Source organism: Corythoichthys intestinalis, chromosome 4, assembly GCF_030265065.1.
Source record: "Corythoichthys intestinalis isolate RoL2023-P3 chromosome 4, ASM3026506v1, whole genome shotgun sequence".
Lineage (NCBI taxonomy): Eukaryota > Metazoa > Chordata > Actinopteri > Syngnathiformes > Syngnathidae > Corythoichthys > Corythoichthys intestinalis.
Genome location: NC_080398.1, coordinates 45,441,085 through 45,463,248, shown reverse-complemented (window position 1 = coordinate 45,463,248; position 22,164 = coordinate 45,441,085). Strand labels below are relative to the sequence as shown.

At 39.5% G+C, this 22,164-nt stretch overlaps 1 protein-coding gene across 1 annotated transcript in view; it reads right to left on the bottom strand.

The window, feature by feature from the left end:
• LOC130914760 (G patch domain-containing protein 8) overlaps window positions 1-22,164 on the bottom strand; it is a 123,081-nt gene that overhangs the window by 22,259 nt on the left and 78,658 nt on the right. The window contains exon 2 of the mRNA XM_057834241.1: window positions 12,241-12,378. Coding sequence (XP_057690224.1) covers window positions 12,241-12,378 — 138 coding nt within the window. The remainder of the gene's footprint in view (window positions 1-12,240; window positions 12,379-22,164) is intronic.

Below are 22,164 nucleotides of genomic sequence, written 5' to 3'. Positions count from 1 at the left end.
AAGTATGATTGTGATATGTACTGTGTTACTATAGTTCAGAAAGAAGTTAATCGTTACGTATGTTTATGTATGACTGCAGATGTGTTCGTAATGGCGAGCGGACGACAAGTGAATGCTAGCAGTGTCTAAAATGCAGAAGTTAAATATTTTGTCACAAAAACTTGTATGTTTTTTTTAATATGATTATATAAGAATTTGCATTTTAGCGCGAATAAGAAATGAGCCGTCTGTGTGCAGCAATGCGAGACGGACGTTGTTTTTTTTTTCTTGTTTCAGCTGTACATGAAAAATGAAAATAAAACAAAATTAAATGTGTAGCAACAGACTGAAGCATTTAATCCCTGTCTGCACCACGCTACAGATGCATAGCTAATATTTCAACCGACTGCCCCACGCATCATCAGACATCGCCTGATCACTGGCTTGCCGAAGGAAAAAATGTGAGTGCCCCTTACTGGTTGCTCTTTTTAACACTTCCCCTGTGGCCCTTACGCCCGCCAGGTTTTCCCTGAGGTCCTAGCGCCCTTCCCATTACATAAGGAAACTTTTTTTTTTTTTTTCAAATAATAGAAAATCCGTCTGCGAGCCAGATGGAGCTGTCAAAGGAGCCATATCTGGCTAGCGAGCCATACTGCAGGTTCCCGACACCTGCCCTATGTGTTGTGGCTGCTCAAGTGACAGGGCCACTCTTCAAACTGGCTTTTTTTTTGTGTGTGTGTGAAGAAAAACTATAAATATGATAGTAATAATGAAGTAAATTAAAAAAAATACTATTATACAATATATAATTCCAGCTCCATTAGGTACTTTGTTGTTATGATAGTAAGGAGCTATTATAATTGTGATGACAATCGTTTTGAGATTTAATGAAGCTTGGGACAGTAAAACTATAGTGAGTCTGTGTTGTTTACAGACTGCATCCGCGTTCATGCAGAATGACCCAAAGTGTAACTCTAGTTATCAGCAGAGAATAAAAACAAGGTTTATTAAGAAAAATTGGACCCAGCCTTGCTTTTCTACTTGTTGTATTACTGCAATCTTGGCAAAGCTTGCTGGAATGTCATAATTTGCTGCTTCTTGATAAGCAGGCAGCGGAGTTATGACCCTACGTCTTTGCGAGGAAAATCTGCTAGTTGTAGGAAATGCCCCTGGCAGTCACTGCTTGTACAGGATTCTGAGCTATCATGACGAAATGCAAACAATTACAAGGACTGCCGCACTTTTGCATAGCTAATTTGTTAATGCAGAACGTTCTTTTGATGACAGGAAATATAAAAATAACAACGATCCAGCGTATCATTCAATAACATCCGATTGGTGCGAGGGAAGCCCGGTCAACAACTTGACAACACATTTGTTACAAATATGGTGCCTTGCATTAAAATTCACTGGGGGCATATTCAGTACTAGACACAAAGATGGGAACAGAATACATTTGTAAAACTATTCAATATTGCTCCAGGAACCATTTATATTATTTTATCTATATGCTTTACGAAGTCACAAAACGGAAGACCTGTTACAATACTAAAAAAAAAGGTCGCCACATACCATATATGAATCCTTCGTTCAAAGACATTGAACAAAGAACAGCATTCAGCAATATACTGTGTTCTAACAAGAATGATGCAACAAAATAAAAATTAATATCCTTTAAAGAAAGCCACACATATAACTCCCCGTTTACACCAACTAAACAGTGAAAAACCAGAAAGCCTAAATAATGATGGGAATAGTATTTGAAATTCACGAGTCCTGTGGGAGGATGCATGACTCAAACAGCAAAAATAGAAAATAAATTCCTCTCACGAAAGTGGAAAAACCTCAGGGCTCAATATTTTTGTTTCAAGTTCGTATTAGACAAACAGGGCTCTATCATTTCAATTCCCTGGGAAGCTGAACAGGTAGATTTTGAATCTGTAGTTTTATCTTGATCTACAACTGCATTTGGTTTAGTGCTACACCTTAACAAAATTTCACAGCATTGGTCCATCTAAGGGAAAAAAATGACGACAATAATTGGTGGACATAGACTTCATAATGGTAATTAAGGTAATGCTTTTTACGCTGAAAATTATTTTGAATAAATGCGTAAATCTCCAAGTTCTTTATAGAAATGGACATAAAACTGTCTCGATTCTTGGTTAAAAGCAAAAAAAACAAACAAACAAAAAACGGCAGTTAGCATTTATTTTAAGTAAATACAGTGGTACCTCGACATACGATCACTTCGACACACGATCTTTTCGACATCCGAGTAAAATTTGACATGCCACTTGTTTCTATATCCGACGAAATGCTCGAAATATGACGATTCATCACAGCGTCGCAATTGCATTGTTTTCCCACAAGACTGACGCACGGCGGATATTTTTGTGCACAATACGCGTTGCCAACTAATAACAACAACAGGACGTGAAAAGAGAAAGTCAACTGCACTCTCTCACTCTGCCGTCTGTCTGCTGTCAGCCCCGTGGTGCCTTCAGGTACACTTCGCAAAATACATAATGTATTTGTTCTGCTCTTGTAATTGCTTTTTGCAATAGTAACAGCAGTATTTATTAAGGATTTTGTAAAAAAGCATTGAGCTGATCTGACTAGAAGAATGGATACCACTGCAGATAGTCCGGTTAGAACAATAATGATGCCTGTCCTGAATTAATCGGACCAAAACTTTCTTTTCATCAACGCGTTGCCTTTTTAATTTCATTCTATGAGAACGGAGGTCTTAGTTCTCTTTAGGTGGTGAAAATATGCCTGATCAGAAAAACAACAAATTGCAACTCGCCAACAGGGGGATCTAAAACACGTAACATGCAAACAATCTGGCATTTTTAAGATTTAGTGTATGTTTTGGGCTGTGGACCAAATTAAAGGAATTATGTATTCTAATGGGAAAATCCTGCTCGACATACCACCATTTTGACTTACAAACAAGGTCTTGGAACGAATTAACTTCGTATGTAGAGGTACCACTGTATGTCGAATGTGCTGCTCGTCTTCATAAATGCCTGAATCCCTGAATTCTTTATAGATATGGACGTAAAACAGTCTCGATTCTTGGTTAAAAGCAAAAAAAAAAAAAAAAAAAAAAAAAAAAAAAAACGGGCAGTATTATTTATTTTATGTATATATGTCAAAAGTGCTGCTCGTCTTTAAGTCACTGTGGCGCCTTACCACAACAAAGAGCTTTTTACCATGAAATTCTTGTGAATAAATGGTTAAATCCCTGAATTCTTTATCGATATGGACATTAAGGACATTAAACAGTCTCGATTATTTGTTAAAAGAGCAAAGAACCGGGCTGTTAGCATATATTTTACGTAAATATTGCGAACTATGATGCCAATGCCGTAGCGGCTAATTTCTCCCATTGATTTTTTCACAACATTTCAAAATGCATGAATGGTATGAAAAATACAATAATTACCTTGAATCCTCAAACATATCACTCCTGAGACAATTCTTCCTGTTTGTATGCGGTACAGCTTTCGTACTTTTATCCTAAATCCAGCATTGAATTGCTGCATATGTCGCTGTGACCGACTGCGAATAACTGAAGCGGATTGTGGGATGGGCCCCCTGCTTGAAGGCGTTGCGCAGTGGCTGGCCGAATTGACCAGTCAATACTATTATGGATTCTACAGTGGAGCAAATAAGTATTTGGTCAACCACTAATTGTGCAAGTGCTCCCACTTGGAAATATTACAGAGGCCTGTAATTGTCAACATGGGTAAATCTCAACCATGAGAGACAGAACGTGGAAACCCGTAACCCCCCCAGAAAATCACAATGATTTTCAAAGAATTTATTTGCAAATCATGGATGAAAAAAAGTATTTGGTCAATACCAAAAGTTCATCTCAATACTTTGTTATGTACCCTTTGTTGGCAATAACAGAGGCCAAACGTTTTCTGTAACTCTTCACAAGCTTTTCACACACTGTTACTAGTATTTTGGCCCATTCCTCCATGCAGATCTCATCTAGAGCAGTGATGTTTTGGGGCTGTCGTTGGGCAACACGGACTTTCAACTCCCTCCTCACCCTGAGGCGTCAAAATGATAACAAGAACGGTGAGCAAAAATCCCAGAACCACACGGGGGGACCTAGTGAATGACCTACAGAGAGCTGGGACCACAGTAACAAAGGCTACTATCAGTAACACAATGCGCCACCAGGGACTCAAATCCTGCACTGCCAGACGTGTCCCCCAGCTGAAAAAAGTACACGTCCAGGCCCGTCTGCGGTTCGCTAGAGAGTATTTGGATGATCCAGCGGGGGACTGTGAGAATGTGTTATGGTCAGATGAAACCAAAATAGAACTTTTTGGTAGACACACAGGTTCTCGTGTTTGGAGGAGAAAGAATACGGAATTGCACCATACCCACTGTGAAGCATGGGGGTGGAAACATCATGCTTTGGGGCTGTTTTTCAGCAAAGGGACCAGGACGACTGATCTGTGTAAAGGAAAGAATGAATGGGGCCATGTATCAAGAGATTTTGAGAGAAAATCTCCTTCCATCAGCAAGGGCATTGAAGATGAGACGTGGCTGGGTCTTTCAGCATGACAATGATCCCAAACACACAGTCAGGGCAACAAAGGAGTGGCTTCGTAAGAAGCATTTCAAGGTCCTGGAGTGGCCTAGCCAGTCTCCAGATCTCAACCCCATAGAAAATCTGTGGAGGGAGTTTCAAAGTCTGTGTTGCCCAACGACAGCCCCAAAACATCACTGCTCTAGAGGAGATCTGCATGGAGGAATGGGTCAAAATACCAGCAACAGTGTATGAAAAGCTTGTGAAGAGTTACAGAAAACGTTTGGCCTCCATTGTTGCCAACAAAGGGTAGATAACAAAGTATTGAGATGAACTTTTGGTATTGACCAAATTTTTATTTTCCACCATAATCTGCAAATAAATTCTTTAAAAATCAAACAATGTAATTTTCCGTTTTTTTTTCCACATTCTGTTTCTCATGGTTGCAGTTTACCCATGTTGACAATTACAGGCCTCTCTAATATTTTCAAGTGGGAGAACTTTCACAATTAGTGGTTGACTAAATACTTATTTGCCCCACTGTATACGGTGGAGATAATCAATATTTCTCTGTCAATCAAATAAGATATTGACACCGCTAATTAAATCACACTGATGTCCAGGGTATGGGCAAGTCAACCTGTTGTGTGATTATCCTGTCGTAGGGATGTTTGATTTGATTTTTGGTGTCAAGCTTTGAGGTTCTTTGATGACAGGACTGTGAGTAATGTTAACCATATTCAACCAAGGGAGCCTACATAATGACCCAAAGAGGATGGAAAAGAAAGAGGAGGAAGACAGGCAAAGGACAAGATCAGAGTTGGCATGCTTGTCTATGTTGATTAAAGCCAGAACGAATATCCAAAGATGCTCAATTCTGCTTAAGTCACAGTGTCAGTTTATCATTTTCTCGTAAAAAAGAATGCCCTCACTATATTTAGTGTTGGCAACAACATTGCAGGTGCACTATTCTCTTTTTAAACAGTGCTCTTTTGTCTTTAAAGTGGATATAGCACACCCTGTGCTTTACCAACGAGTCCGTCTTGCAGAGTTGCTGTCAAACTCAATCCCCGCCGACTGATATTCCTTCAGATGTGCGCAGCTTCAGGCTGTTTGGTGTCTCACATCTTTTTGAATATGTCCATGCGGATGGCTTAATTATTCTTTATTTAAATGAACGCATTTCTGTTGTAATGAGTAATTTCAGCTATTAGCGGTAAATGCTGATAAGGGCTCTTTGCAGACATGTTTAACCCTGAATCGATGGTGAGGGCGAGGAGACAGCGCAAATGCAATCAGCTTCCATTCTCCTAAGCCAATACTCCTGCAGGGAAGCTGTCTTCAGATGGAATTTCATCTGCTGTCTGCTTGCTCGGCAGTGAGCACGCATGCCACTGTGCGGATTGTGTGTGTGTTCTCCCGATGCCAGTGGCTACTGTCAGCTCAGTGCCTCATGCAGCTTGTTTCTTTTGCCTGCCTCTGGCTAAAACAAAGCATTAACATTGGCCTGCAGTTGCTTCAATTCATTTTCAAAGAACAATGACAGCGCGGGAACAGTCTTATTTAACGTTCATTTCATGGCGCAGTGTGGGTGTCTGGAAGCGTGAGGCGGGCTGGCTTGGTAAAGAGATTGCCTGCGCGCAGCTATGGCGTCTCTGTGTTGATTGTATGACTTGGCATGAGAACAAAAAGCTGACGGAGAGTGTGCTAACAGTGGAACTTTCAGCTTGTTAGGCCAAAGTGGATCTTGTGTAGCAAAAATGGGAATGAAAGCTCAGTACAGGAGAAAACCTGCTGCTGGGCCTTTCTTTAACGCTCCATTGGCCTCATCTTGTCCAAACTGGAATAATGCAATCATACTTGAGTCATGACTAAAAGTCTTTGTTTTTATTTTATTTATCTGTCTGCGTGTGTGCGCACATGTGTGTCAGTGCGTGCGTAGGGGTGGATGCATGTTTGCCTGCGGGAAATTCACATGTGCATAGTACTACTGGAATATAAAATAATCATTTTAAAAAATGTAGTTATGTTTAAAAATGTGTTTGTTGGTCAGTTAGTTAATAGGACCGACAACACCTAGTATACATGACTGTAAAAGATGATTGTTCATCAATGCATTTACAGTGGGGCAGATAAGTATTTAGTCAACCACTAATTGTGCAAGTTCTCCCACTTGAAAATATTAGTGGCCTGTAATTGTCAACATGGGTAAACCTCAACCATGAGAGACAGAATGTGGAAAAAAAAAACACAGAAAATCACATTGTTTGATTTTTAAAGAATTTATTTGCAAATTTTGGTGGAAAATAAGTATTTGGTCAATACCAAAAGTTTATCTCAATACTTTGTTATGTACCCTTTGTTGGCAATGACAGAGGCCAAACGATTTCTGTAACTCTTCACAACCTTTTCAAACACCGTTGCTGGTATTTTGACCCATTCCTCCATGCAGATCTGCTCCAGAGCAGTTAAGTTTTGGGGCTGTCGTTGGGCAACACAGATTTTCAACCCCCTCCACAGATTTTCTATGGGGTTGAGAGCTGAAGACTGGCTAGGCCACTCCAGGACCTTGAAATGCTTCTTACGAAGCCACTCTTTGCTGCCCTGGCTGTGTGTTTGGGATCATTGTCATGCTGAAAGACCCAGCCATGTCTCATCTTCAATGCCCTTGCTGATGGAAGGAGATTTTCACTCAAAATGTCTCGATACATGGCCCCATTCATTCATTCCTTTACACAGATCAGTCATCCTGGTCCCTTTGCAGAAAAACAGCCCCAAAGCATGATGTTTCCACCCCCATGCTTCACAGTGGCTATGGTGTTCTTCGGATGCAATTCCGTATTCTTTCTCCTCCAAACATGAGTACCTGTGTTTCTACCAAAAAGTTCTATTTGGCTTTCATCTGACCATAACACATTCTCCAAGTCCTCTTCTGGATCATCCAAATACTCTCTAGCGAACCGCAGACGGGCCTGGACGTGTGCTGGCTTCAGCAGGGGGACACGTCTGGCAGTGCAGGATTTGAGTCCTTGGCGGCACATTGTGTTACTGTGGTCCCAGCTCTCTGTAGGTCATTCGCTAGGTCCCCCTGTGTGGTTCTGGGATTTTTGCTCACTGTTCTTATTATCATTTTGACGCCACGGGGTGAGATCTTGCATGGAGCCCCAGATCGAGGGAGATTATCAATGGTCTTGTATGTCTTCCATTTTTTAATAATTGCTCCCACAGTGGATTTCTTTACACCAAGTGTTTTACGTTTTGCAGATTCAGTCTTCCCAGCCTGGTGCAGGGCTACAATTTTGTCTCTAGTGTCCTTCGACAGCTCTTTGGTCTTGGCCATAGTAGAGTTTGGAGTGTGACTGACTGAGCTTGTGGACAGGTGTCTTCTATACCGATAATGAGTTAAAACGGGTGCCATTAATACAGATAACGCCTCGTTAGACCTCGTTGGAAGAAGTTAGACCTCTTTGACAGCCAGAAATCTTGCTTGTTTGTAGGTGACCACATACTTATTTTCCACTCTAATTTGGAAATAAATTCTTTAAAAAAAATCAAACATTGTGATTTTCTGTTTTTTTTTCTTCTCCACATTCTGTCTCTCATGGTTGAGGTTTACCCATGTTGACAATTACAGGCCTCTCTAATCTTTTCAAGTAGGAGAAGTTGCACAGTTGGTGGTTGACTAAATACTTACTTGCCCCACTGTAAGTACGGAAATGGTGAATTTCTTAGATTTCTGTTAATGGTGAAAATAATATTGAAACAAACAAAAAAAAAACCACACTGCTTACAAGTGCGGCCACTTTGTGACATCAGTTATCCACACACACATAGATACTGAGAGACTCAAACACAGGTGCATGGGACAATGGGTATTACTGACAGGAAGGAAAGGATATTTGGGATCCACTTATATGATTGGCTCACATAGCAGCAGCATTGATGTCTGCTGGCACTAAGGATGTCCACTTCCTCGAAAGACTGGCTATTATTCACGTTTTTTCCTCCGCTATTCCACAGGAGAAAAAAAGTTCTTTGTTTTTTCAATTTACTAAACAAGACTCTTTTTTCCGGAATGCACCGAATAAAGGTTGTGTCTGTACCTTTTAAATTGTCAGCAAGGGGTGATGTAATAGCCGTGCATTGAGTTTGCCATAAAAGAACATGGGAGAAAGCAACACAGGAGTAAAGGAACAAAGGAATAGGGATAGTTCAGATGACAGGGGCAGTAGAAGTAAGAGGTAATATGAATAGTACTTTGGAAGTATGTGTTGGTCTGAGTGCATGATTGTTAGTATGGATGGGGGCCATTAGCAGGTGTGTGTTTGTGTGGAGAGTTTGGGTGCAACAGCAGCTTTTATATGATTGTGTATTCTGTTACCTCTCAATAGTTATAAAGCGACTGAAGCAATAACGGACATCGACAGTATATTTGTAATGGTTTGAAAGGTTATTCCTTAAGGAATAATCTATGCGCAGTTTACAGGAAATTTTGCATATACTGTTTGCATATATTTTGCAATGTATATTTTTATTACTCACACCATATACCACACTTTCACTTTACTTAATTACTGTATTTTTCGGACTATAAGTCAGTTTTTTTTTTCATAGTTTGGCAGAGGTGCGTCTTATACTCTGGAACGACTTATGTGTGAGTATTTATGGTCGGGTCGGGCCGACTTCTCTCTTGCTAACTTTTTAAAAATAAATATATATTCATATATTTATACTAAAACGATGTATGGATGTTAAATAAAAAAACATTATTTGGTTAAAACAGAGAAGGTGCTGTGCCTGCCTGCACACGTGAACGCAGTGGCTCTTTTTTCAATCTTCCCCTCCCAGCGCCCTGCGATGCCCTCCGCGAGCATCCTGGTATTTCCTTTTCGATATGGAGCAGCTATAGGAGTGAAAAACAAACTAAAGACAGGGGAATTGAAAAGCAAACAACTGCAGTAGGAGTGAGATATGGAAAGGATTCAAATTGATTGTTGAAGGTGCTCACGGAAACCTGTGTCGCCTTCGCTGAATGTAAACGAATGTGGCACTTTGGTCTCATACGAGAAATATACCGTGTTGGCCCGAATATAAGATGGTGTTTTTTGCATTGAAATAAGAGTGGAAAAGAGGGGGTCGTCTTATATTCGCGGTCTAGACGTTATACTGTACCCATTCACAACGCTAGATGGCGCCAGATATCATTGAAGTGATGTTCTGTCATTACAGATCTCAGCTATTCTCAAGTTTAACTAGTTTGCGTTATTTTATTGCTGTTTTTCCTTGTTCAGATTTGTTTCAAGACTACAGTTCAAGTTAGACTTCACTTTGATGGTTAATGCAGTTATTGTTGTTTTATCACAATAGATTGGTTTATTTACATTTCAAAAACCAGAAGCCATTCATTTATAAATTTGATTGCACTTTAGTCAGTTTTTAAGATTTGAATGAGGCAAAATAACATGCCTTTTCTCTCAAATATATTGTTATAATCATTTGTTTCAGATGTACTGTAATTGTTTTCTGTATAAAAATTAATTTGGTGTTCAAAAAGTCTTTTTTCAAACTTGAATCTTGAAAAAGAGGGGGTCGTCTTATAATCAGGGCCGTCTTATATTCGGGCCAATACGGTATTTAACAAACTTTTCCAGCGTTATTTCGTTGTGGAAATGCATTTATAATGATCATAAAAATGTGTAGACTATTAAAACTGAGAACTTTTTTATCTGCCAACTCGAGGAGATTAAAATAAATGTCAAATCCACTATCTGCTTGTTAGAACAGACACGCAAATATAAAAGATATAAATGTTTTTTAAATACCCATCTTACAGTCTTGTTTGACTGGGAGAATTTGTTACATAAGACAGGCTTTAATTTGTTATCATTATGCATATATGCACCTCGTCGTCAAAAACGTGATCACACAAAACGCAACCACGCATCGCATCCCCGCATTTCCTCCTTCTCCAGAGTCATCACAAATAAAACATATACATATATATATTTTTTTCGGGCTCGTGCCTACAAATAAACATAAAATTTCGGGGGTTTTCGGACTCAGGCAAGCAAATTAAGTTAATTGATCAGGCTCAGGCCGCATCAGGCTTTAATACCTGCAGGCCGGTCGGGTCGGGCTGGATTTTTTAGGCCCGATCTAAATTGCAGCGTCATGTAATGTTAGCATACTGTACACCTTTTCAGCCTGTAGTTCTCTATTGTGTTTTAAGTTGCCTTTCAAGATGACATGTCTGTTCTTGGTGCTGGATTCTATCAAATACCCCTAAAAATACAACTCATACTCCGGTGCGACATATATATGGCGGAAAACACAGACAAGACTGGAAAAGCAGTTTCTGCTCTTGCACTCCTCTTTAAAATAAACTACTGTATTCTAAGCCAAAACAGCTGTTGTGTTTGATAGAACAATATGTCTATAGCTGCGATAGCAGATTCATCGCGCATTAAGCCCCTGAACTATTTTTAATTTGTCCGTTTTACCCTGAAAACCCCCGTTTACAGACATCGCGCAACCGCTTTTGTTTCAACCCAGCCATAAAACGAAGGTAATTAATTATATTTATTATTCAAAATGTCCGTCATTTTTAGCTTAGAACCATTAAGTGATGTCTAATATTTTGTTAAAAAACAAAAACGACTTTAAAAAAATGATTCACTCGCATACTTTAAACTTTTAAACAAATTACGTCACAATGAGTTTTTGGATCGAAACAAGCTAAGTACGTGATAATATCTCATTAAATTCGTGGCGTCTTTAATTCTGCTGTCGCGTGCTTCGCCTCTAGTTAGGGTTTTACTGCTTAAAAAATTTTTTTTTTTTTTTTTTAAATGCCCTCCTGTTCAAATTTTTTCCCCCAGAAAATTGAGATTTTACGCTTTCCAATGATGTATCACACATGTATATCCAACAATTTTGAAATTTGGGCAAATTGGGGGTCTCAGAGCGGAACTTCAAGTCACCTTATTTTTTTCCGCCATCTTTTTTTCCTTTTTTTGCGCATTTTTTGGCTGGTGCGACGTATAGTCCGAAAAATACGGTACAGGTTTTGCTAAGTTTGCCCTTGAAGATAGCAATAATCCCCGCAGGTTGGCAGTTTTCATCCACATGTATGCCTAGAAGACCCTTTAAACGTGTCTGGATACATCCTGTATACGAGAAGCAATTAGGCTTGCAAATTAGTAACACAAACTCAAGTTCAAATGTATTCCCAAGGACTAAAGGATTTTGCTCACTCTGTTTTCTGAGCATTGGCACCGTTTTGACCTTCTGCCACTTCTTCACCAATGCAAAAGGCCATCCTTCTAATCCACATCAATACTCCATCACTGCCTACAGGCGCATTCCTCATCACCGACGTCGTCGCTCTCGCACTTCAGAACTCATAAGATCTCGTCTCAAGGCCATGTGCTTCCGTGTATGAGAGTCTATTCCTTCTGTTCACATCAAATATTAATTGCCCTTCATTATTCTTCATCGCTCTCGTTTTCTTATTAGTTTCTGCTGATTGAAATTGGAATCTAATGTGTGTGTGTGTGTGTGTGCTTGTAAGAGTGTAGACTAGTACTTTCAAAGAAGTCATGAAAAGCAGTTAAGCATTCACACAGTTCCACAACAGAGGGATCATAAGAAGTGCCCGTCTGTGTTCGCAAGTTTTGTGCCACAAGTCGCAGCGTCTCATCATGTACCTGCTTGTGTGCGTGGTCGTAGGAGTTGATGTGGTTGTCAAACTCCTGGTGGCGCAGGTACTTCTTGTCGCATAACTCGCAGTAGAAAAGAGACTTCAGATCCTCCCCAGAGCATCCCAACGCTCGCTCGGCACGCTCCTGAAGAACACACACACGCACATACACAAAAAATGTCAGAAAGAACAAGGCAGAACAAAGACGAGAGGCGAGAAGAAATGGAGGCAATAAAGCGACAATAACATAAAGGCTTAGAGCAGAACGTTAGCCATTTGCAGCAAATCTGCATCCTGCAGGCATTCCTGGTAATTGCCCCGACATGTGCTCTGCAAATAGCCATTAAACGGCATTCCACTAAAGTACTTTGCTGTTGCTGGGCTTGTGATTTGGCAAATGCATTGGATGCAAGTACAAGGAGGCTTGAACCCGTCACACCCACGGTACAGTATCCGTACACCATTATCTGATAGTGTCTGTTTCGCTGCTATTTTATGACAGGTTTGACTTGTTAATGTGCTATTTAGTCCACAATGTGCATCGGGACAAGCATTATTTACAATTACTGGCTCCTCTGCTTGTTTACTTTTTACCATTTCTCCTTGTTTTTATGTAACGGAAGTTCATGACATAGCCCAAAATGAAGCTGATACTTTTTTTTGATGATCCAAATGAAGATGTTATTTAATTATTTATTGAATTGATATCTGCCTTTAAGTAGTAATTTGACTTTTTGAGTCAATGAAGATTTTTAAATTGTACTTTTTCTTTTTTTTGTCTGGATGTGCCTTGCCGTTTTGAGAGTACTCTGTCTCATGCCAAAATCCTAATAATTATCTTCAAATGTTTTATTTTATTGATCATTAAAAGTTGTCACGTTGTGTTGTTGAACTAAAGTTGTACACGTTCTGATGTCACTTAAAGGAAAATACAACAATTGTAACACCCAACAGAATCTTGATCGATAAATTGAAAAAACACTAAATTTGATTGTTTTAATGTGTATTAGTTGAGAAAAATGTACACAAAAGCCAGTAGTATCAAGGATGAGGCCGCCCTTAATGCGGGCAGACATTTTATCAGTGCTGGTACTGTTACGATTTGCTTAACGAGGAGCGATCCCAGTGTGGAGGGGACCAATGAGGCAGGCGAGGTGGATGGGAATTTAACAAAAACTCCCAAAAGTCAGTGAATCAAATTAAACTTACAGACATGCATGGACATACAATGAGGTGGGCATGAACACGGACAAGAGATCCATGCAACGTTGACGATCTAAAAAAGAGAGACTATGACAGGGCATCTTAAATTCATGCACACAACATGATGAGACAATAAGGCACAACTAGGCGGCAGAGGGGGAGCTGATATGAGAGGCATGCAAACACAGGTGGAAGTAATACACTGCAAAAACACACCTCCTTAAAACTAGTTAAATTCCCTTGTTTTCAGAGTAAATGTACTAGAAATAGGTGAAATTATCTGCCAGTGCTTCAAATAAATTTTACTCAGATTTCTTGAAATAAAAATAGCTCGCTTCCATGAAGTTGAAAATAAGCTTAACAGACTTATTTCAAGCAATAAATCAATATTTTTATCTTAATCAGGGGTGTCCAAACTTTTTGCAAAAGGGGCCAGATTTGGTGCGGTAAAAATGTGCGGGGCCGACCTTGGCTGACGTCCTTTACGTAGAACAATATATTTAAGCAAATTTTAGCAAGCCATTCAGTGTGTCACATTTGCTTTATTATTTTTTTAAATTGAATAATTTTAACAATCTTACAAGTTACAACTAGCCTTTGTGGCGTTCTCTTTCGACTGTCGGGCTCTTGCGAAATACTGCTGCTGTGAAATTAAACTAGCTTCAAATTGCTTCAATTTCTCGCTGCAAATCTTCCCTGTAATCTTGCCGTACAGATCAGCCTGTCTTGTTTGGTAATATCGGCTAACATTGAAATCTTTAAAAACAGTGACTGTCTCTTTGCAAATGAGGCAGGCACGGTTGTTGCGTATTTTAGTGAAGAAATAGTCCAATTTCCACCTATCTTTGAAGCGTCGGCCGTCACAGTCAACTTTCTTTTTTTTGGTTGATTGTCGCCATTTTAGAAAATGGAAGTAATGGGTCACACCGGGTAATGTTGCTTAGCCCTTCAATACCTGCAATATGAAGCAATTATCAGAGAATCCCAACATTTGAAAAATAAGGTCCTAATGAAACCATTTTTTCAAATTTGTAAAAAGAAAAGTCAAAATGAATGTGTAATAAGCGCTCTAATATCTATAACTCATGCTAAATCATTTTTTCCCCTCATAGAACCTGCAAATGCATGTGTTGACTTGCATCCATTGTTTTTTTTTTGTTTGTTTGTTTTTTTTTTTTTTTCAAAAAGAAATGTCAAAATTCTAAATTAGTCTCAAAATCATGAAATTTTAGGTGTATCAAATGTGACATTTGGCAATAAAGTGTTAAAGTGCTGCTGCCTTTTAGTGGGTAAATGAGGAGCAGCATTTCGTGTGTAAGCTACTTCATATGCTGGTTGCAGTACTGCTGACCAATTTATTAAGTCTGTGTGCGGGCCAGACATTATTGATTTTATGACAGAGGCTGGGGGCCGGATGAAATTTGACCCCGGGCCGGACTTTGAACATATCTGATCTTAATAAAGGCTTTAAACACTCATTACAAGAAACATTTTGTGTATAATAGGCAAAAATCACTTGTTCTAATGATAAAGGCTTTAAACACTCATTTTAAGTAACATTTTGTGTAAAATAAGCAAAAAAATCACTTGTTCTAACCAGCAAATTAAGGAAACTAAATCTTTTAAAAAAAGACTCAATCACTTATATCAAGCAACACATCAAGTACACAGGTAAACACTCACTCTAAGCAACTTGTTTAGAACAAGCAAAAAAAAAAAAAAAAAAACCCAACTTAATCTAAGCAATAAATCTAGGAAATAAACCTTAAAAAAGCTTAAATCACCCATTCTAAGCAACAGAACTCAATTATGTAAATCGTGAAATAAATTTGAAACACTTGTTTTCTCAGATTAAAATGCTGTATGTGTTACGGTACTTGTTTTAACATAAAAATACGGTAATAATCAATTCTCTTCGGAAGTTAGAGATGAACCCTGTCAATAAAAGTGATTTGGAATGTTTCTTATTTGAAGGTGGGAAAAGTAAATGTGTCAAAAATGTTCCTAATTCAAGAATAGATATTGGTCAGGACATTATTTTAAAGGCCAAATGTGAAGTAAGGTTGGCCAACCATGTTTTTGAATAATATCAACGGCGAAACAATTATAAGCATATTTTCGTTATTTTTTTTAACGCAACCCTTCCAGATTCTTTGTTTAACCCATAGCAACGCCCTTGACAACGAAAATGCTTGTCTTCGACAATCTTCGAAATCTTCGGGATTGACGTCACACCGAGAACTGCGAGGGAAGTCCGCCATACACACAGTATTGTTGCATTGCTTCTCGGTAAGATGCCACGGCGGTGTGTGGCGATGTATTGTTCTCAATCTAAAGAAAAGTTGTATGAGTGGCTGAAGGATAGCAGGGCACGTAAATGGACATCTGTTGTTCGCACTAAGCGAATGAATTTCACGCCATCATCGAGTCGTGTTCTCTGCTACAAAGACTTCGAAGATGTCTGCTTCCTCAACCGGTCTGCTTATGATCAAGGATTTGCAAAAAAGTAAGTGTGATTTTTGGATAGATGACTGATGACTTTCAAAGCAGAGCTGCCAACTGTTGTGGAACAGTGCTTAATTTGTAAATCATAAGGTGCCGGAACGCAAAGTACATATGACAGCGCAGGGATGACGGCATGTGGACAGGTCCCGGAACATATTGTAATAGCCCGAATAGGGAAATAGAAAGGAGAGGAGTAAATTATAGCTTCCTTCACTTTATTGTGGCAACAGTTAAATAACAAATGACAAAAATAACAGCGGACTGCTGCAGCATGGGACCGCCAACTTTGCTCTCACGCCGCACTCTTCTCCTCACTTCCCGCTACGTCCCCACTCTGCTGTCCGATGGCCTCTTCACGGGCCCGCAAACAGTTACGGACATTACATTATGCAGAAAATGGTGCTGAAAACAAAACGCAAATGCCCACTTGCCATGCTGTGGGACTTTCCTATTTTTCTTTCTTTTGTATGTGCTTTTCTGACTCGTTTTGAACCATCTTCCTTCTTTTTGAAAAAGATACTAAATGCAACAGTCTTTTTGGCATGTTGAAATACCATTTGATCCTGGCTGCTTGCTCCCAAGATGCCACAAATTTCAAGTTTTTTTTTTTTTTTTTTTAAATGTCAGGAGTGTGATTTGTTGGTCCAGCTTCTCAGTGCACCATTATTATTATATTTTATACTGTAATGTCGACTCGTAACTGCATGTAATATTCTGATATAATGTTTTTCGAGGTACCCTGAAGTGCACGCAACGTTACTCTTGTTTTGGTCACGTGACGCGGGAGTGTGATAGAGAAGCACAGGCTCTATCTATCGCTCCGCACAGCCTGCCGAGAACCCCAAGCTGTGTTCGTACTGTTAGCTCCATGTGTTAATAAAGAAACAAAATTGTCAGCACGTCGTGTGTTCGATACCTTTGTCAACAAAAAGCTCATAACAAGACACTATGCACGATCCGTTTAAGAGACGCTGGGACTGGAGAGCTGTGAGTAGTAGGAGGCGAGGGGGAGATGATGAGAAGCAAAACTTTGCGGTTGAATGTGGCGGCAGTCTGCTATTATTTTGTTTCCTTATTGTTGCCACAATAAAGTGGAGAAAGCCATCAAAGACTCATCTCCTTCTTTCCCCCCAACGTTTTTATATTATTAATTTATATGCACGAGAGCTGCCGGATCTGCCAAAATGAACATGAAGTCTGATATATATATATTTTTTTAAAGGATGTCATCAGATAGACAGAAACGTAAAATTATGTGCAAATGCCTGCATCTTCAAATCATGAAAATAATAACAGCCTATATCTTACCAATCTTGTAATCTCGATGGGTCGTGTCTCCATTCCATGTCAGGTAGTCCAGGCACATTGTTTGCACCCTGATTAGAGTCTGGCTAATACATGTGAGGTCAAAACATAAAATTCCAACCTCCTCTTCTTCCTCCAACTCTTCAAAAACTTGGATCTCCTCCCTTGCGCTCGATTTATCGCTTATATATCGCTGTTTGAATCATTGTTTTGGCTTTGTATGGTGGCCGTATGGAGCGCTGCCATCGCTGTTCTCGGTGTGACGTGTCACTTCTGGGTTCGTCCCCTTTCAGGCTCAAACTTCGGAAACGCGATTATTTTGTCAAATATACAACATATAAATTATTTTTTCATGCTTTATTTGTTGGACAATGTTTAACTACTTTAATTGTGACCCTATTTGGCATGTTATGAAATTACTTCAAATTTGGTCTTTAAAGCAAATTTTTCTTAACTTAGGTGAAAAATTACCAACTTTTATATCTAAGGGCTTGATAAGAACAAATAGTAATATTTACCTAAAGTAAATGGAATAATCGTACACATTAATCTGTTAACTAGTCTTTAACACTCAAAACAAGGTGGAGAAAATTATTTGATTAGATTTAAAAGAAATAATCTTATTAAGACCTTATAAATTTGCAGTGTAGGGTAATGGCAATCAGTGTTGTCAGTAACATGTTACTAAGAAACGCGTTCCTGATTACTTTCAATAACAAGTAATGTAACGCGTTCATTTTTCCAGTAATCTGATAGAAGTTCGTTTCCTTAAGTGTCTGTGCATATTATTTTGTTATTGCCTCATAATGTAAGTAGAATTAAGAATATTGTAGTCATGTACGAAGAGCATTTTGAATGGAAAATACTTGAAAGGTTCCCGCTACGTGTTCATATCCATGGTAACCGCTCACAGTTACATCCTGTTTTGGTCTCAAGTCACACGTACTAAGTGTTTTGTGACTGTGAAAGGCTTGTGTCAGCTCGGGAGCACATTCGAGCCGAGCGCAGCCACCTATTGAGTTGTGTGAGGGAAAGTTGATCAGTGTACCTCCATGAATGAACGTGAGTATTTTTCCTTCAGTCTGGAGGGTTCCAGCGACAGGTTGGACCACTACATGCAAAGCCGGGTTGTCATCCTTCCAACTTAGCAAGCATTGTTTACATCATATTTGTGTTGCACATTTATGGGGTGAGGAAACATGTTGGCTTAGCATCTTTGGTATATGTTGTAAGTCCGATTGAGTGTAAAATGCTTAGTTGCTACCACGTTTTGTGGCCAAATTGGCCACGTGTGTGTACGGCGTATTTCTGAGTTCTATTTGTGTGTTGTTGACAGTGTTGTTAATCTTACTTTAAAAAAGTAATTAAATACAGTTACAAATTGCTTATCCCAAAAAATAATTGCGTTACTAACCCAGTTACCTGAATGTAAGAGTAATTAGTAACTTGGGAAAGTAATTAGTTTTACTTTTTATGTTTTTTTTCATTCAAATAAAAAAAATGTAAAATAAAAAACCTAGGTGAAGTTCAAAGGGTTTTTGGGACAGTCGCCCTAGCCCAATTCTTTAGCCTAAACTTAACTAGACACAGGGGTATTGTGGATATTGCGATATCTAGATAGTAACCTTTGCTATGTTTGGAAGTTAATTAATGTTGGAAATCAACCGTTAAAATCGCTCCCGTTGTTGCATTAGTTGCCTTATGTTTACTTTCTACACGAGAAAGTTTTTAAACTGTTTTATCATTTAAAGATAGATTCAAGTCAAGGTTTTGCCGATTGAGGAGTATTTTAGGTAAAAAGTTACTTAGGTTCGCTAGGAAGGTTCTCTACAACAGAGCATTTCTGAGAAGTGTACTGTTTTAAGATGCTGGCTGTTTACTAACTCTGGCAAGTGTATCATTTCGCATTTACTTCTCTATACATTTGCTAACGCAGCTGAGTCTGTCATTTCACATCTAGTTCATATACATGTGATATCTAGCGTAGCCTCATGTGAGCATAATGTGTAGGCTGTCGGCTAGTCAGGTATCATTGGAGCCACCTAGCCTAGTATCGCGTTTGCAACGGCGTCACAACTCCCTTCACATCTTCCCACTCTCGCTCTTCTCTCTCCGTGCCTCGCAGACTTTTCTCGCGTCATTCAACCAACGTAGTAACGCAAAGCAACGCATGCTTTTACATCCTCGGTAACGGTAATGGCGTTGCAAAGATGAGAAAAGTAATAATTAGATTACTCACTACTGAAAAAAATAACGCCGTTAGTAACGCAGTTATACTCTAACGCCGTTATTAACAACACTGGTTGTTGATTATTATGCAGTCAATTTGCTTTTTTTTTTACATTGGCACTGATATGGTGTTAACTAAAGATGCACCGATACTGATACTAGTATCGGCACGGGGGGCCGATCTGGCCTGAAATGGTGGTATCGGTATCGGCGAGTACCAACAAAGACGGCGCCGATACCATTTACCGGTCCAGTGTTATACCATTTGACCGCAGCCTTTTTTTCCACCTGACGCTCACTACACTCTGTCTTTGTGTTGTGTGATCACACGTGAAAACTTTGTATGCCAAGCAGCTATCGCTATTGGCCTGCTCCAGACCAATGAAAGCCGGCCAATAACCACTCTTGACCAATGCCGAAGCCTTTTTTTCATATGGAGGAAAAACAAACTACGAGAGTAAAATGTCGGCAGTCTGGACATATTTCATTATTTATCATCTCCGTTGAGTACAATAACTGCATGCAAGATTTGCAGCCTGAAAGTTTTGAGAGGTGGAGTTAAAGAGCATATGACAGGAGAAAAAAAGTCTTAAATAGCATTATTATGTGAATTAGAATCATATTTTGAGACGATACGACTATATACAACAATTTAGCAAAGCGCAGATGACGAGAAATTAGTCTTTTAATCTGCCGGTTAGCCACGCCTACCATTATAGGGCTCTAGCGTCCCCAACAGGTGGATGACGTCAGCGGGAGACTGGGCTCATCGGTTTTACTTTTCAGCTCACTGAGGGGGAATTATTCAGGATGAGGAAAACGCGACGCAAAATGTTATTGTTTCAGTCTCTCTACTCCAATATTTTCACAGGATATTCTTTTTATCTAAGTATTTTTCCACAATAGCTAAATAAATGGCTTGAGATGGACCAGTCAGCCCATTGAGGGGGAATTATTCAGAACGAGGAAAACGCGACGAAGAGAGCTGCAAAATGTCATTGTTTCTGTCTGCAAAATGACATTGTTTCTGTCTCTTTACTTGAATATTTTTACAGGATATTCTTTTTATCCAAGTATTTTCCCCAATTGCTAAATAAATGGCATGGTCATGACAAATAACAGTCTTGTGCTAAATGGAATATGAAATCATAAAAATGCACTTATTCAGGACGACATGGCAAAATTACTCCATAATGGTCAAAACTGTCGACTTCACCTTTACTGTCACACCTCCCGAACGATATTTTATGACACCTAAATTGGACATATGTCATTTCCCTTCCCCGGCTTTGGAGAATGTAAACAAACCAAGAGGCGTGACAGCTAGCCGACATGCTAACCCGAACTGAGTGATGTTTAAAAGTCTTCGAAGCGGAAAATCACACATAACTAGCCCGGATTATTTGACATGACGACTGGGTTGTCGATTGTCCTCCTGGACTGGCAAACCGCCCGGCAGGGAGCAATTTACAGCTCGTTCCCCGGAGGAGGGCGGCTGCAGTTGTTGTGCAGCTGACGTGCAGCTAATGTGCATGAGGAGAGCTTTTTACATGCCTATCAATTATCAAACGTAAGTAGTCCTTTATTTAAAGAAAGTTTGTAGTATTTACTTTGTAATCGCTGTATTCGTATTTGACATAATACAAAACAAGATGTTTACTCACTTCCTCGTAAGTCTAATGGTCCCACAGTAGTCGGGCTTGTTTCGGCCAATATCCACGGTGACTCCAGAAAGGCGCACACGCCTCTCCCTCATACAGCAAGATTTTTCTGCAGCCGTTTGGCTGGCATGTTGCGAAAAATAAACGTATTAATCCGCAAAATCAACTGAATCCACAGTCCTCATACACAACAGTACGGCTGGAAAGTGAAGAGGACGCCTTCAACCGTACACGTCACAGCGCCCTTCTCCTCAATGCAACACCGAAGGCGGAAGTCACTCATTTTCATGGCGCGAGATTCAAAAAACTAAATAAATATAGCGATCGCTTCCACACACATCCAAGCGGTCCATATCATTCAGGAGCATAAAATATCGCGTGTATTATGAAATAAACATGCTTTTTCGTGTCACATGCACTTTAAATCGGCCAGTTTCAATACCTTGAGCCTGATAAAACTTTTGAAGACGAAACATTTGAACGAACACAAAGAGTTTGAGCCCGCAACAGCAGGATGGCTGTCCAGAGGAAGGGCGCTGGACCGGTGCAACAATCTCTGGTCAGTTCACTACGTCGACTTTACTTTTACTGTCTTTTACTGAAACAAACGGCACAGTAATTTGGGACCTGTTTCCAAAGTAGGGTTGCCACCTTTCAGAAATAAAAATAAGAGACTCCTCCCTCCTGCCCAAAGCCGTACATGCGATGAAAAATAGGGACGTCCCCAAATTCCTAAAATGCATAGAAATATATCTATTTATATATATTCCGTATTGCTTCAATACGAAACGCAACCTTTAAACGAACGATTCCTTTTTTCATAGGATGGGTGGCAAGCCTATTCAAAAGTACTGTAGTAGTAAGCTGTAAGTAAGCATGTATGTTGCTGCTGGGGCACAGAGAAGGAGGCTAATAGAGAGACAGGATGCTGTGGTCAAGTATTATTACTCATAATTTTATGAAAGTTGCACTGTTTGGCCTTTGAGAGGTTTAAAAAAAAGTTTATTCAGTTCATTCAGAGTTTATCA